At 39.0% G+C, this 14,502-nt stretch overlaps 1 protein-coding gene across 2 annotated transcripts in view; it reads right to left on the reverse strand.

The window, feature by feature from the left end:
• The window catches only part of DSCAM (DS cell adhesion molecule), a 459,270-nt gene that overhangs the window by 92,218 nt on the left and 352,550 nt on the right, over positions 1 to 14,502 (reverse strand). For both annotated transcript variants that reach the window (XM_061359220.1, XM_061359221.1), the window contains exons 12-15: positions 13,464 to 13,660; positions 10,343 to 10,439; positions 8,752 to 8,880; positions 3,691 to 3,858 (exon numbers count right to left, since the gene is read on the reverse strand). In XM_061359220.1, coding sequence (XP_061215204.1) covers positions 3,691 to 3,858; positions 8,752 to 8,880; positions 10,343 to 10,439; positions 13,464 to 13,660 — 591 coding nt within the window. The remainder of the gene's footprint in view (positions 1 to 3,690; positions 3,859 to 8,751; positions 8,881 to 10,342; positions 10,440 to 13,463; positions 13,661 to 14,502) is intronic.

A 14,502-nucleotide genomic window follows, 5' to 3' on the forward strand; every position in this document is an offset into this window, starting at 1 on the left:
TCACTGCGCAAAACCAGAGTATAGCATCTTCTTATTTAGGGTCATGTCTGACCACCAGTGAAATACAATGCATGCCAAAGCATAGCATGGCAAATAAAATAAGAATGAATAATAGTGACTTTTCATGTTTAGTGATACTCTCACAATGCTGTTTCTGTTTTGTAAGTAGGCAAGATGTTTTCAAGAGTCAGAACCCTGTGGGTGGTAGAAAGACAGCAGAACTTATTTGAAAGCAAGACAGGAGCTCATTGTCTAGCCTTCATGTTGCACACTTTCCAGTGGATCTGCTTTGTTCACTAGCGACTGAGCACATTCATACAAATATCAAATATTTTATATACAAAAAGCAGCACACTTTACCCCCTCTCTCTCTCTCCCCATTGTAAGTAATTCAGCCTGGAAATCAGACAAAAAATAACTGCCAGATACAAAAAGCATGCCTGAGTTAGGAAGAGTTTCATTTAGTATCAATATGCTGCCAAGGGTGTGCATGATGCTTTAAAGGCAAATGAAAAAAAGAAGACCCTGTGTCTAGGGAAACCTACTTGTCAGCTGGGCCGTTACAAAGCAGATCAAGAATTGGCTGGGATTGAACAGAAAGATCTGAAGTAAATTGCTTGCTCAGTGATGTAAATCATTGTAAAAGAAAGATCTGAAGAAAGAAATGGAGTCATCTTGCGCTGCTGTAGAGGGTTCCCTTGATGCAGAATATGGCCTCAGTAAAAGGTATTAAATTAAGTTTAATAGCATGACAAAGGAAGTAAAGCAATAAAAAGGGTGAGATGGGGCTGTTAGAGGAGGAGCAGCAGCAAATGACAGCTGTGGTGAAAGGAACCAGAACGTATTGCTTTAACTGATGAAAGCACAGAGACTCAGAATACAGCCTATAATATGTTTAAGTTATTAAATATGCCCTATTCTATGCCATTCTTGACTGTCCTTCAGATGGGAAATTTCCAAAGGTTGAAAACACTTTATTTCCATTCTTCCTGCATTACTGTACAGGAAGAAGAAGAGGAAAAAAATCTACTGGCAAAAATGAGATCACTGATTTTTTTAACCCTGTCCTTGATTCTGGCCCCCTGTTGACAAACACGAATGGCATTTCTCCAGGTACATTATAATGTAGTGGAATTTGAGAAAAGCATTTGAGCTCAAAAATGGGGTTTAAAATGTGCTTCTTAAAATACTGACTTTTTCTTGAAAGACCCCAAAAGTTTTCCAGACCGGAACAGGTAGCTGTTCCCAGCATCCCATAGTGAAATGTTAAATAAGAAATAATTTAAAAAAGATACTTAATGTCATACAGATTTTGTGTCAAAGACATAAAGAAAGCCAAGATATCCCAGCTTCCTATATTGATTTCAGTATTAAACAGCAGCCATGATGCTTTTTTTATTCCTGATAAGCATTAGTGCAAGTGGGTACTTAACAGTCTATTGTCCAACACAGGAGCTAACCATGGTTGCATAGAGTGAAAGAGGTGGTCTGTAAGCTTTGAAATAATGCCATTCTTGACTACCCTTTTGCCACAGAGGCCCCTTACAGTTTTCTAATAGCTAGTGCTGGCTGACTCAGGTCACTGTAATATGTCTTATACAACCTGCACCCCCTTGCTAATAGCATGGTTTGAGTTGTCCAGTTTTTATATTGTCTTTCTTGGACTTTTATTTTGCTCCTTTCTCATTACCTTCTCTCTCATTCCCTGCACCCATGCTGCTCCCCATTTTCTATTGTAAAAGCAGAGAACAGAAGTAAACAGTGATCAAAGAAATGGTGCTCCTGTACATCACATACCATCTGAAATAAAAATCCAGGAGACAAACATCATATGTTCTGCCTAAGACTGACCTCCTCTCTTCCAATTGTTCCCTAGGTAGATCAGTGACTTTTGAACACAGTTCCACACTGTTAGTCTTTTTTTCCAAATAGATGTCTCCTTTAAAGACAGTAACAAAAAGGACCAATTATTCTGAATCTTGGTTACAAAGAACTGAATAAAATGTGGTGTTAAGGTTCCACCCTGTTCACAGGGAAGCTGTTTTTTAATTTCAAGGCCAGCTGCTGATCCTGACAACTTAATTAACAGACAGGAAAAACTCAGCAAGTAAGAAATATCCTAAGCACAGGTAAATGAGATCTACCCCTCTACTTTGATGTATACGCATAAGACAGAATGCGCATTTTGGGGATACAGGTGATGCTGACCAGAAGAAAGGATAATCTGTTTTCTGTAATGATTTCAAATTTTCACTGAACAAAGGACAAGAAAAATCCTCACCAAATGGTAAATATTTTGCAAATTATTCACCATCAATAAAGCTGTTCACTGAAGGATTTCCTTTCCCTGGGATGAAAAAACACCTGGTGGAAAAACAAACGCAGCTGATGTTTGTCTCCTGCTTATTTTGCTTTTCACTGTGAGCCCTTGGATCTTCTTATTCAGCAAGTCCCTTGGAGACAAAAACATGTTCTCCCAACAAGGGGTATATTTTCACTGTAGTAAATTCACCCACAGAGAAAATGTGTGGGAATTACACAGCTGTACTCATAAGAGCTGAACTAAAAACTGGTCACTGAGTGTTCAAAGCCTAGACCAACATGAATCTTGAAAAAAAGGTAGAAATTTTCACTGCTAGAAGACTGCTACTCAGATACTTGCACTGCAGTTTCCCTCTCGAAATTCCTAAAGAAGGAAGCACTACTGACTCAGCGTCAGGTAACAGGAAAAATAAAATTAGCAAGATAAAAATGTGTTTTCAAAAACAAGTGAGCTAGCTCCCTTCTGGTCAAGACTTCAGAGTAATTCCATCTAGTTTTAGTGGGCTAAGGACGTTGGAGCTGCTTAGGTTACTCTCAACACCTTTCTATATTGTATGCAATTGGAACATGAGCCTGGAAGAAATATTCATAGCCATTCAGCATTTTCATTCCTAAGTTCTGAAATAGAGAACTGTAGCTCTCTACTTTTCACCCACAGGTAACAAGCAGGACTTGGGACATGGTAGCATGCACAAGGCTATGCTGGCCTTAGCCATCTGCCACTTCAGCTGGGTCTGAGAAATAAAAATAAGACAGAACTGGAAGGCAGCATTTTGAGTACACGAAAGAGTGGCTCCGGCCACCAAAGCAAAAATGCCCACACAGCCCTCCTGGTACCAAAACCTACAACAGTGTAGAAGAATACATGGCAACAAAGAACAGGAGGGTGACATTTAACGGATGACTTATACAGCAATCAGAAAACAAAATGCCGAGTGGGTTTGGGAATGGAGTAAAGAAAGATTCGGTTCATGTAGATCAATGTTCTCAATGGTTTAGTTTAAATTAACTACCTATACTAATATCTGAGCCTCTAAGGAAAACCACACAAGCCACAGGGGAGGAACCACCACTAAAGCCAGGATGATATTGATTGAGTTGCCTAACTGTAGATATAGGTGTGCTGTTTCCGGTACACCAGGCTGAAAATTTGAACACAATGCCTTCTCTGACCACTAGATGCCACTGAACAGCTTTAATTATGGGCCTGCACAATGAAGTTGTAAAAGTCACAGTGTTTTATGGGAACAATTCAGTATTTCTTTTGATGCAGCTGCAGCAACGCAAGCATCGTTTCAGGTAAAGATTCCTTATGTCAAAGAGCAATAATTCCCAGCTTGATTTAAATGCTACAAAACCAGATCATACCTGCTTCATCAGTAGTGATGGTGAGTTCATTGCTGGCCTCACTCTTGCCGATGCGATTCTTGGCATACATGCGAATGTTGTAAGTTGAGGAAGGGTGAAGGTCAATGATAGTGGCTTGGTTTAGTTGAGGGGAAACATCTTTGGTTCTCTGAACAGAATCCCAAGAGTCTATTTAATAAGAGATTAAAATAAAACAGAGAAATAAAATATGATGTTAACATCACTAACACAAGCTTGCAGTTAAACTGTCTCACAGAGCGGGATACTGGCATTGCTGAATTAATCCAGAAAACGGCTGCTGCTAAAAGCAAATCGACTGATCCCCTTCCTTGACAGCACTCCCAGTTGCTCCTAGTGTGGTGCTGTGAACAATGGGATCTAGCTCTGTGGTCATCAGCATATCTGAGGAAACAGCTACTCATTTGACTTTTTTTGAGGGGGCGGTGAGAGCAGCAATGATTCCCCAGGTTTGTGTGCGTACATACTGGTTTTTCACCATTGCCACATTGGAACAACTGTGAAAAAGATGGGAGCTGCTGCCCCAAAGAGATCCTCACTCAAGGAGAAGGTCAGCTGTGCTCCAAAAAGGGGGGAAATGGAGTTAATAAACAGAAATGTAGGGCTCAGACTAGCAGGGAGATCAGGCAGAAATTTTGATCTCAAGCTCCAGGATCTCACACCATAGGGAAACAGCAAGGGCAAACTTAAGAGTACTTAAATGCAGAGCTCAGCACCCTCCAGGACTGGTGCTATTTCCCTGACTTGTGTTAGGATGCAGGAGCAGGGGAATACTCTGCATAATACAAGAGGAATGTCAAACCATCTTACCTGTTTGCATGTATCTGTAAAAAGAGGAGCACATTGTTATTATTCATGCTTACTATTCATCTACCTGTTATGTTTTTAAGAAATTCTCCAGACATATAATAGGAAAAAGGATAGAGATTCACAGAACACAGTAACTCCTGCTTTTGATCCAAGCATTCAATTGCTGCAAACAAAATAATAGAATGTAGCTGTTTAAAGCATCTTGATGTCTTTTATGAGTTGCTATCCTTAATTTCTTTCTTACAGCAGGAGATATTCTTCCTTTAACCTCTGCAGCATCCTATGGGGGATGTCACTGAGGACTCTCCAGGAGTGTTTTACAGTGTGGATCACTGAAGGCAGGATTGGAGAAAGCTCAGCAGATAAGACACTACTTTAAAAACAGAAAGCTCACAGATACAAAATATTTGCACATACTGTCTAAATTCTTTTATATGAGCTTGCTAAAAGATGCACAAGTTGTCATGATGACATCTGCAGCTTGGCTGGCTACAGGGCCTGTTTGCTTGTCTGTGTGGCTTTGTTTACCCAGTAAACCTTTAGGAAGCAGACATTAAAGTGCTAACCAGATTCACTTGAATATATTTTTCCTTGGTAACTGAGTTTGTCACAGATTCCTCTGTAGGATACTTCCAGAAGCTCTAAAGGAGTTACCTGCAGGCAGCCCTGCGACAACTTGGTTTCAGTTTGCTGTAACTTTGCAGAATTTCTTAAACTTTACAGAACTTTAACCAGCAGTTAGACTCCATTGTGTTAGATCTCGTGCTAGCTCAGGCGGAGACTTTGTTCCAGTGTACCACACCAAAGGAAACGCATTTAACAAAAGACCTGCTTTGTACGGAGAATTGTGTTAAATTTCCCTTGAGGATGATGAGAATTTATTTAAATGTAGTCTGCATATTATCAAACTGCTTAAGTTTGCACTTGCTTTTTTGAAGTACCAACCTCTGAGCGGCAGGACTCCGCAGTACATACTAGCTGCTAAAATCAAATAAATGAATTTGAAAAATTCTGGTGGTTCTTAGCAGATTAAGTAATGATGCACCATGGAGAAAGAGATTTATGAAAACATAGGGCTCCAGTGTTTGTTTACAACTCATGCATGGACTTCAGGTGTATATTTTGATACATGTGTCCCCTTCTTGAAGGGTAAAATAAACCAACAAAAGCAATGCCTCCAAACTGAACCAGCCCAGATGGAAATTAACCAATTTCTTCCCAAAACTGTTTTCAGTTTTGAAGATCGTATTTATAAGACTTAAGGGGAAAAAATAATAAAGAAGTTAATTTTGCTTTCTTCTGTCAAGCCCTAAAAATATTTGGTGGTGCCCACGTGGTGAGGAACTGAGTGAGGTACTCAGATTGACTGTTGGCTCTTCTGGATTTTATTGCTGTCCCAGAGAGCTCTAAAATCCACTTACTTAGAATGAAAAAGCATAGAAGACAAGCAGCAATATTCTTTGGAAGAAATAAAAAAGTAAAACAGCTAAATGAAAGAGTGGAGATTTTAACTTATTTTTTATTCTACTCATAAATGTTACACCCAGGCACTACTCTGTGCTATATAAAATGCACACTGGCGTACTGATCTACGAAAAATTTATACCAGCTTCATACCAGTTCCCAAAAAGAAAACCTGGAACTCTGAGGTTAGTGTGCTGCGACCAGAAAAGCGGCTACAGCTCGAGCAGTGCTGGTGCTGCCGCCCCGTGGCCACTTACGGTACTACACCGCACCTCCGTGGGCAGGCGCGGTAGGAACCCCTAGTTCTGCGAAGGCGTCTGTGTTCTCTATTCACACGTGAGCACAAGGAAGAGCAAAGCACGATCCTCTCCCTTCAACTCACCTCTTACGCGGAACTGATGTTTTCTCCTCAGCTTTCCCTCATGATGTGAAAAATAAAAAGGATAAGGAGTAAGGCACAAAGAAGGGCACACACATCTTTTCCTAATGTCAATGGCTACACATCAGTGGTTTCAGTGAGGGGTAGTACAGGTACATTTCTGTGCAGACAAACATTGTACCTAAACACTGAACAGCCTGAAAAGCTGATCTCACACTGCTCATCTTGCTCCTGCATGGCAATTGAACCCTACAGCTACCATCTAAAATGACAGGCAACTCCATGCTCCTTCTAGAAGGTTTTTCACATTAAAAAGAGAAAGTACTTTTTGAGAATAAAAAAAGATGTCTTTTTTTTTTTTTTTTTTGGTCTAATTGCACTGCAGGGTTAAATTGGATACCTGAGGGAAGCACCATATAGTGAAGTCCATACACGATGTGTGGTCACCAGCACATCCCCTGAAACTGAAAGTTCTGCAATTTTCCTTTTTAAAAAGCCTAGATGTTGCATCCTGCTGTAAACCCTCTTCCGAGTCCTCAGGGTAAGCAACGTAGGTGGAAAATTCTTACTAAACACAGCTGTGCAGTTTACAGCTTTACTTTGGCCTTGGCAGGATGTTCCCTCAGCTTACCATCTGGACGTGAATGTTTTACCTAAGTTTTCTTCTGTCCCTGTAATAATCTGGAAATTGTGAGGAGCTTTCTTAATTCCCTCTTCTTTGTTCTGTCTTCCTTTAACTACCCTGTACAAGCCCTTCAGTAACCCGGTTTGATGTTTCATTTTCTTGATTATTTAATTACTGACAAGAATCACGTGCAAGAATTCAAAAACCCAATCCTAGTTTCTCCAAAGATTCAGCCTGAGATTCTAAAAAATTATGTTTCGATTATTTGCAGTGAGATGAAGGAAATTGCTCTTTTTAGGACATGAACTCCAGAATTTGTCTTCATATACAGACAAAGAAATACTTTCTCCAACACTAATTCTGCCACTCACTGTTTTTTCTTTCTTTCAATTTTTTTAACCTTTATCACTGTTGTGTCTTGATGTTTTCATTCAGTCTGATAGTGCCTCATTTGCTGTCTTGCTAGTGATTTATTGTGCCATATTAGAGAGACATAATTTTGTAATGCAAGCTTATAGTGATTACCACTTCTTGTTTGTCTGCATTCTGCATTATCGCTTGAAAACATTGAACTAAATCTAACAAAGACGTTTTAGAGCTCTGTAATCTTTCAGGTACCGTGCTCACCAGTACATTATGAATTTTATTTATGAAACAAATGTAAAAATGGTAACGAATGGTTTAACACTCAAAAATATTTTACCTATCAGATAGAGCATCTCAAAATTTTTGCTTAAGTGAAGCACAAAGGAAATACACAATGTAGACAAATGAAGAATAGAAAAGATGAGTAGTAGAATAGTTTTTGAAAAAATTCGGCAAATATTAGAATTTTATGAACAAGTACATTTTTCCATCTCAGAACTAAAAGAAGACTGTAAATGGACTGTAGTTGCTTTGATAAACAGAATGCTTCACTGGTAAGCACACAGAGCCTTCCTATTAGTGAACTATATCCCCTTTCAAATAGTTTAAAAAACCTCCAACATGAAATAGTACATAGAATTTCTCAATGTCTTTTTAATAATACTTGAAATATTTTTCCATCACAATTTCCTTGCTTGTCCCTTCTCAAATCATGAAAGGGAGTAGACTGAGATTAAGTATTAGGGTGAAATTCTTCACTATGAGGGTGGTGAGACTCTGGCACAGACTGTCCAGAGAAGCTGTGGATGCCCCATCCCTGGAAGGCTTTCTTCATCTTAATTTTCTTAAATAACCTTTTCTTAATTTTCTTAAATTTTCTTAAATAACCACTGCTAACTTTCTAGGGAGGATGCCATGTACTCATATATTGATAGAAAACAACTTTTAAAAATTAGCACTACAGGAAAAGACAGTTTGTAAAGGTGGGTGGCCTTTTCTATAGGGAAAAAATAGAACTTGAAAATTAAACAAAAAAATCTAAATGGATTAAAGATAAGAACAGGGACCAAGAATCAGCTATCAAAACCATATCAGCTATCAAGATATCACCTAGAATGACTTATTTTACAACACAATTTTCCCCCTTAATTGTAGGTTTTCTCTAGTAAAAAGGAAAAGTAGTGATTGATAAACCTAATGTCCTCGCCAAAAAAAAAAAAAAAAAAGAAAAAGAAAAAAGGCAACAACAAATGAAGATAAATTTTGCTGTGGAAGATTAAATAAACCATGGTAAAAATTTCCATCAGGCAGTTTCAATTTATGAATTATCTTTTACGATACAGGCTCAGTGATGAATGACTACTGACGGCGATTACTTCAGAGGGAGATTATTTCTTACCTGACTTGTTCTTGCACTCGATATCGTAGCCGGTGATTGGGCTGTTCCCATCAAATCCCATGGTCCATCTGAGGGCAATACTGCGTGCTCTCACTTCTCGGATTTCTATTTCAGGAGGGTCGGGGGGTTCTGAGTAAACACACACACAGTTTTAGTCAGAAGGAAGCCTGTACTCTTAATGAGGTATCATTAATGAGCGTGGCACTGGCATAGCTTGCTGGTGGTAAGTTCTCATGGCATTTTCTCTGGTCACTCATTAGTACCCTGAGCCAGTTAATCACCTGCTGAAGAATGCTCAAGAAGAGGGAGGAAAGGTCAATTTTCAACTAGGAGTCACAGATGTAATCTTGAATACTGACTTCTGTTTAACCTTCTTATATGCAACCTAGAGCTGCGTTTGCCTAAAAAGCACTCCAGATTGGACTACGCACGCTAGAAAAGGTTTTTGCCTTGAACCCTATGTTTCACTGATACTTCCACAGTTTTTACACAAAAAGTGATGGTAGAAATATGAATACTAACCTTAAAAGTGCTAAATTGGGTAGGGGGAGGGAGTAGAATGTCTATCTCATTGAGTATGTTTAAAAGTGTTATTTAATAGCAGAATAATTTAATAACAGTATGAAATTACACTAAAGCCTTTTTCTGCATTTAGAATTAAGGTTATAAAGAAACAGCAATTATTGCCATTCTAATGCCCCTTTAAATTGTCATGGCAGCATAAATGAGCAGTGGTGTAACTAAGAACCTGTCCCCAAACTCCACCTGAATTATTTGACACATCTGCCATAGGCATTCACTGAAATCTGCTGTTTCAGTGATTTGTTGAAATCCATGGTTTCTGTTGTTTGAAATCAAGGGTGGGGAGAAAGAAATTTGCAAGTCCTAAAAATCTGTTGTGTGCATGCTCAAAGGCATACAAGCACAGGGACAAGCATCGCACAAGAAGTAGGCAGTAGTCAACAGCTGAGTTCTGCCCACACTCTGCATCTCACATACTGTAACCTCCACCACCAGGACTTGTCGCTGTCTGCCTGAATGATACTCTGAAGGAGGAGAGCCCCAGCCCCAGGAAACATAAGCTCCTGGAGTTTGCAATGTGCAAACTAATTGCAATCTATTTTGACTGATTAAACTTGAAATATTTTGTTTAAAGATCCACAGTAGGTTTAGCATTACTCTAGAGATAAAGTCAGATCACTTTTGCTTTATTTCAATCTTGGGGTTTAGGTACATTTGTTCTTTAACAGCAACTGCATCCCTCTCCCTGCAAAAAGTAGCCTCCTCATATCTACTATCCCTACTGAAGATGATAGTCTTTAGCAGATTGTTGGCTAGTGTATTTAAGAAAAATAATCTTACCTATTGGTACATATCTAGACTGACTGAAGCTTTTCCTATATTTTGATTTAATCTTTGATGCTGGAAAATGAAAAACTGAGCACCTTAATGCAGTTCCTCATTTCTTTGACAATGAGGAATACATTTAATTAGGAATCAGAGCCTCCCTCCCCCAACAGATTTCTGAGATGGCATACACTTACTGTACTACAATAGCTGTGTTTTTTTCCTTATGTTGTCCTCTTCCTACCTTGCACAGTGAGCTGAATTATTCCACGATCCTCCCCATAAGAATTGATGGCATGGCAGGAAAAGAAGCCAGAATCTTCACGCACAGTTGGCAAAATCTATGGGTGATTTGAAAAGAAGTAATTGATTGAACAGCTTTTCTGTATAGTGCAAGGAAAATTGTACAAATTGCTTTACTTGACAGTAATAAATAGATATTGTGTGTTATACACATACATACATATGCATAGTAAAATATCCAGAATATCGAGAGTTACCAAAACCAGCAACACCTGGGCTGAGGAAGCAGGCTACCTGCTCTACATGCGTAGCCAGGAGTTGGAGCACCTCCTATTCCTGTAGCTTCTCACTGGGAGTCTCGTTTCCTAAGTTTGCCACGTATTTAACAGTTCAAATTTTCTGTGCAAAATGGTGCCTCCTGCTACCTCCATTTTTCCCAGTAATTTCTAAATGTAACTCAAATGGGTGAGGTCTGTGTGGAGGAAATAAAGGTTCAAACATTGGTGATGAACCCTGCAGTATTAAGCATTGTGCCTCATAATAAAATTTTGAATGATCTTTCTTTTCAATGTGTGATTTAATAATATAATAATGTGGAAAGTTTCATGCAATCTTTATGTACATGATCATAATGATATTTTTCTACAGGACCACTGCTTCATTCCACGTACAATAGGGAGAGTATTTTTTTAAGTGAGCAGGTACTCCAAATACCATTTTCTTCCCATTGTTCAGTGTGCTGCTCCACACTTTATTTACTTCACACAGTTAAAACTGTGCCCCAAAGACAGACTTATTCCTTTTCTCATAGCCTTTTTTGTGGATTCACCTATGCAATACCCATTTCAGAAACATGAGTGAATTTATTTTCATAAACCCTGACATCATGAAAAGTATTACCACCATTTTGTACGAGGAATTAAGGAACCAGACATATGGTAATATTTGTGGCTGCTTGACAATTTGCCACATATTAGCTGAGCCTTAGTAACTCCACGTGCTCTTTATTCCTTAGCAAAACCAAGGTAATGTGAGCACAGCTCTCATTCACCGCGAGTTAAGATAAATGGATTAATTTTCCACTCGCTATGAGGATGTTGGAGGGTTAGCATCTGAGATGTGGTAACTTGTCAAGCTGTGTTAAATCGCACATGTGGCTGAGCTTCAAGATAGGAAAACAAATTTTTTCTGAGCCCAATTTGATACATCTAGGGCCTTCTTCCCCCCTGCTCAGAGTTCTTAGCAATAAATAGCTTTTCATGTATTCATAACAGCTTCCATTGAGTTAAGCTGCAGCTATGAGGTCTTAGTACTTCTGCAAATCAGACCCCAAGGGCTCAAGGCAAGTACCTAGAAAACAAAGAACACACAATTATTGGCCACCTGTGAAAAGTTTGGTTTCAATGATCAGCCTTGCATCACACAGTGTCTCACATTACTCAACCCTAATTCAATTCCAAAGAAAATCCAAGTTATGCCTCATTGAGGCAGGGGTCCTGCAGAAAAACTAAAAGCCAAATATAAAACTAAAAATCACATCATCATGCATGCATGCAAAAACACTGAGTTAAAAGCTTCAGAGACGATGTTAATCCTGACATTTTCTACCTTTGGGACGTTTTATCTCTCAGAAGTCAAAGGTTTTGTATGTAACATACATATAGTTGTAGAATGCCATTACCCTACACAACTGCTTTGGAAGAGAATTCTCTAAGCAGGTCTCCAGCCTCCCAAAAAGAAATATTGTCATGCATCAAGGCATTATCTTATTAAAGTCAGTAGGATGAATGAGGGAGAGAAGTCTAGGGATCTATCCTATAATTAAATATTATTTGTAAGACAAATACACTAATATGAGCAAATCACACATAGAACTTATTATTTCTTACAGAAATCAATGACAAAGCTCCCTCACATAGAGCAAATCCAGATTTTTACTGGTTATCATTCGTCACAATTTTTGGCTACTAATGAAAGAGATATACTTTTACAGTTACACTAGAATGTCATTAGACGATCACAAGTGACATAGAAAATTATTTCCTTGAGCCTGGTAAAAAATGTTTGTAAGAACATGACTGAAAAATGGAAAATCAAGAATTTTGGCTGAGAATATCTATGATTTTATTTTTTTAAGCTTTTTGATTACAGAAAGGCACATTTAAAAATATAAAGGAATGGACATGCTCATGTTGGTAAATTTAAAATTTGACTGGAAAAAGCTGTACCCTGGTATGCTGGGGGCAATGGCATAACCACACCTGTTGTAGATGACACCACAACAATGAGTTTCCTGTGCTTCTGTGGCATCTTGGGGAAACTTAAGTTCCTGAAACAGCAGGTCCACTCATGTAGCCCCTCAAACTAACCCAAGTCAGCCACTTACAAGTTAACAGAATACCATATACTGATTCGTCATGTAAGTAGAGATTCATGGTGCCCACACCACCAAACAGCTGCCTGTCACAGAAGCAGAAGTAAAGATGCAGACTATAACCATTTGCTAGGTAGCTTGGTGACTTCTGCTGTTGTGTACAATAAATACCAAATACTGACAGCAGTGGGTATACTACTTACATACCTACACATGCCTTTTCCTTCCTTCTCATTTTGAATTTGATGACTAATCTGATTTTCTAAGAGTATCACAAGCCCCAAAAAGTGAAAGGGAGGAAGAAAAGGCAGTTTAAAAAGACAGCATTTTTATCTCAAAAGAGCTTAATGATTTTGACAAAAGTAAGCCTGACACACATTAGAGCTAGGCGTCAGATATTCACTCAGTGCTTATCAGCGGTGTACTCAAAACTGAGCTGTGCTGCCCAGGAAGGGCAGGCTAATGCATAAGCCACATTGCTCCTGAGACAGAAAGGATGGGGAGCTGAGAGCCAGGCTCACTCTCTTCTTGTTTCTGGAGCATGGGAGGATGGAGACTTTTTTCTAGGGGTTGGGATGAAGAGGCATCCTCTACCTCTTTCTGCTAGCTCTCCAGTGGTGCACCACAGGTGGAGCAAATGGTGGGGCTTTGATTTTTTTAGGGCAGAGGTAGCTGTGTGTCCCAATCAAAATAAAATTAAGCAACACTCACACGTGTAGATGAGTCGTGGACCACTTTGTTTTCTTACCTGCAGAGTAGAGATCACTTCATCTCCAACTTCCTTGGTGGAAACAAGGTAACGGGACATTTCAGGGTTAATGATTCTGTCTTCTTTTTCCCAGCGGACTATGATGGGTTTCTCCCCGTGTGCTGTGCAGCTCATCTCCTTCTTTTGACCTTGTGTTGCCAAGGTGGTATTTGGATAGGAAGTTATCATAGCTGGAACTAAAACCAGACAAAACAAAAGATCGTTCTCCAGTGAACTGACTAGTCTGATGATGCAGGGTTGGCCCTTCAGTCTGGGTCTCATTCAGCTTGTCCATATTTGACCAGATGGCCAAAAATGTGGGAAATAATTTTGCTTTCATTCCTGTGTTAGACAACATTTTTAAGACTGAAAATGGGCCTCAATGGCAACTTAGCAGAGGGGAGCTGGACTGGACACTGAGGCTGTAGAGGTGAGAAGATGCAAATCCAACAAGAGCCTGACTCCGTTTCTTTTGCTGCTCACAGGCCCACTTGTAACATAATTAAAATATTCACAGTACACGAAAGTGCTCTAAGTATAAGCATTCAGATATGGGGCCAATTACAAACTGATAAAAATTTCCTATTTCTTCTGATGAGCTACTGTCTGATTTGCTGACATTTATATGCTCTACCATTTTGTATAACAGTAATGACCTATCAAAATGAGGGCTCAATTAAAACCACGAGCTGTACAAATGTAAAAGAAAGTCTCTGCACCAAAGAGCTTAGTCCATGTATGCACTAAGTACATAGTTAAAATGCACTATATGTACTAAACAGAAAGTATAATTAAACTGACGATAAACCTAGCTAGATTTGAGTTCTATTGTATTCAGAAGGTATTTGCAAAAAAGTTCGGACATAATTGTCAACTTCATTAATCATGTAGGAATTAAAAAAAATGTTGAAAAAAAGTACTCTTTTTCTAGCAAGAATAGGCTTAAACCCAAAGTACTTTCACATTTTGGAATAATTTTGTTTCTGGAAACAGGAAGCAAAAATCCTCAGAGTGTTTTAATGTAAACCCCTCAAAACAT

Source organism: Neopsephotus bourkii, unplaced genomic scaffold (genome assembly GCF_033783945.1).
Source record: "Neopsephotus bourkii isolate Nb327-2 ecotype Australia unplaced genomic scaffold, CSIRO-AGI_Nbou_v1 NB_962, whole genome shotgun sequence".
NCBI lineage: Eukaryota > Metazoa > Chordata > Aves > Psittaciformes > Psittacidae > Neopsephotus > Neopsephotus bourkii.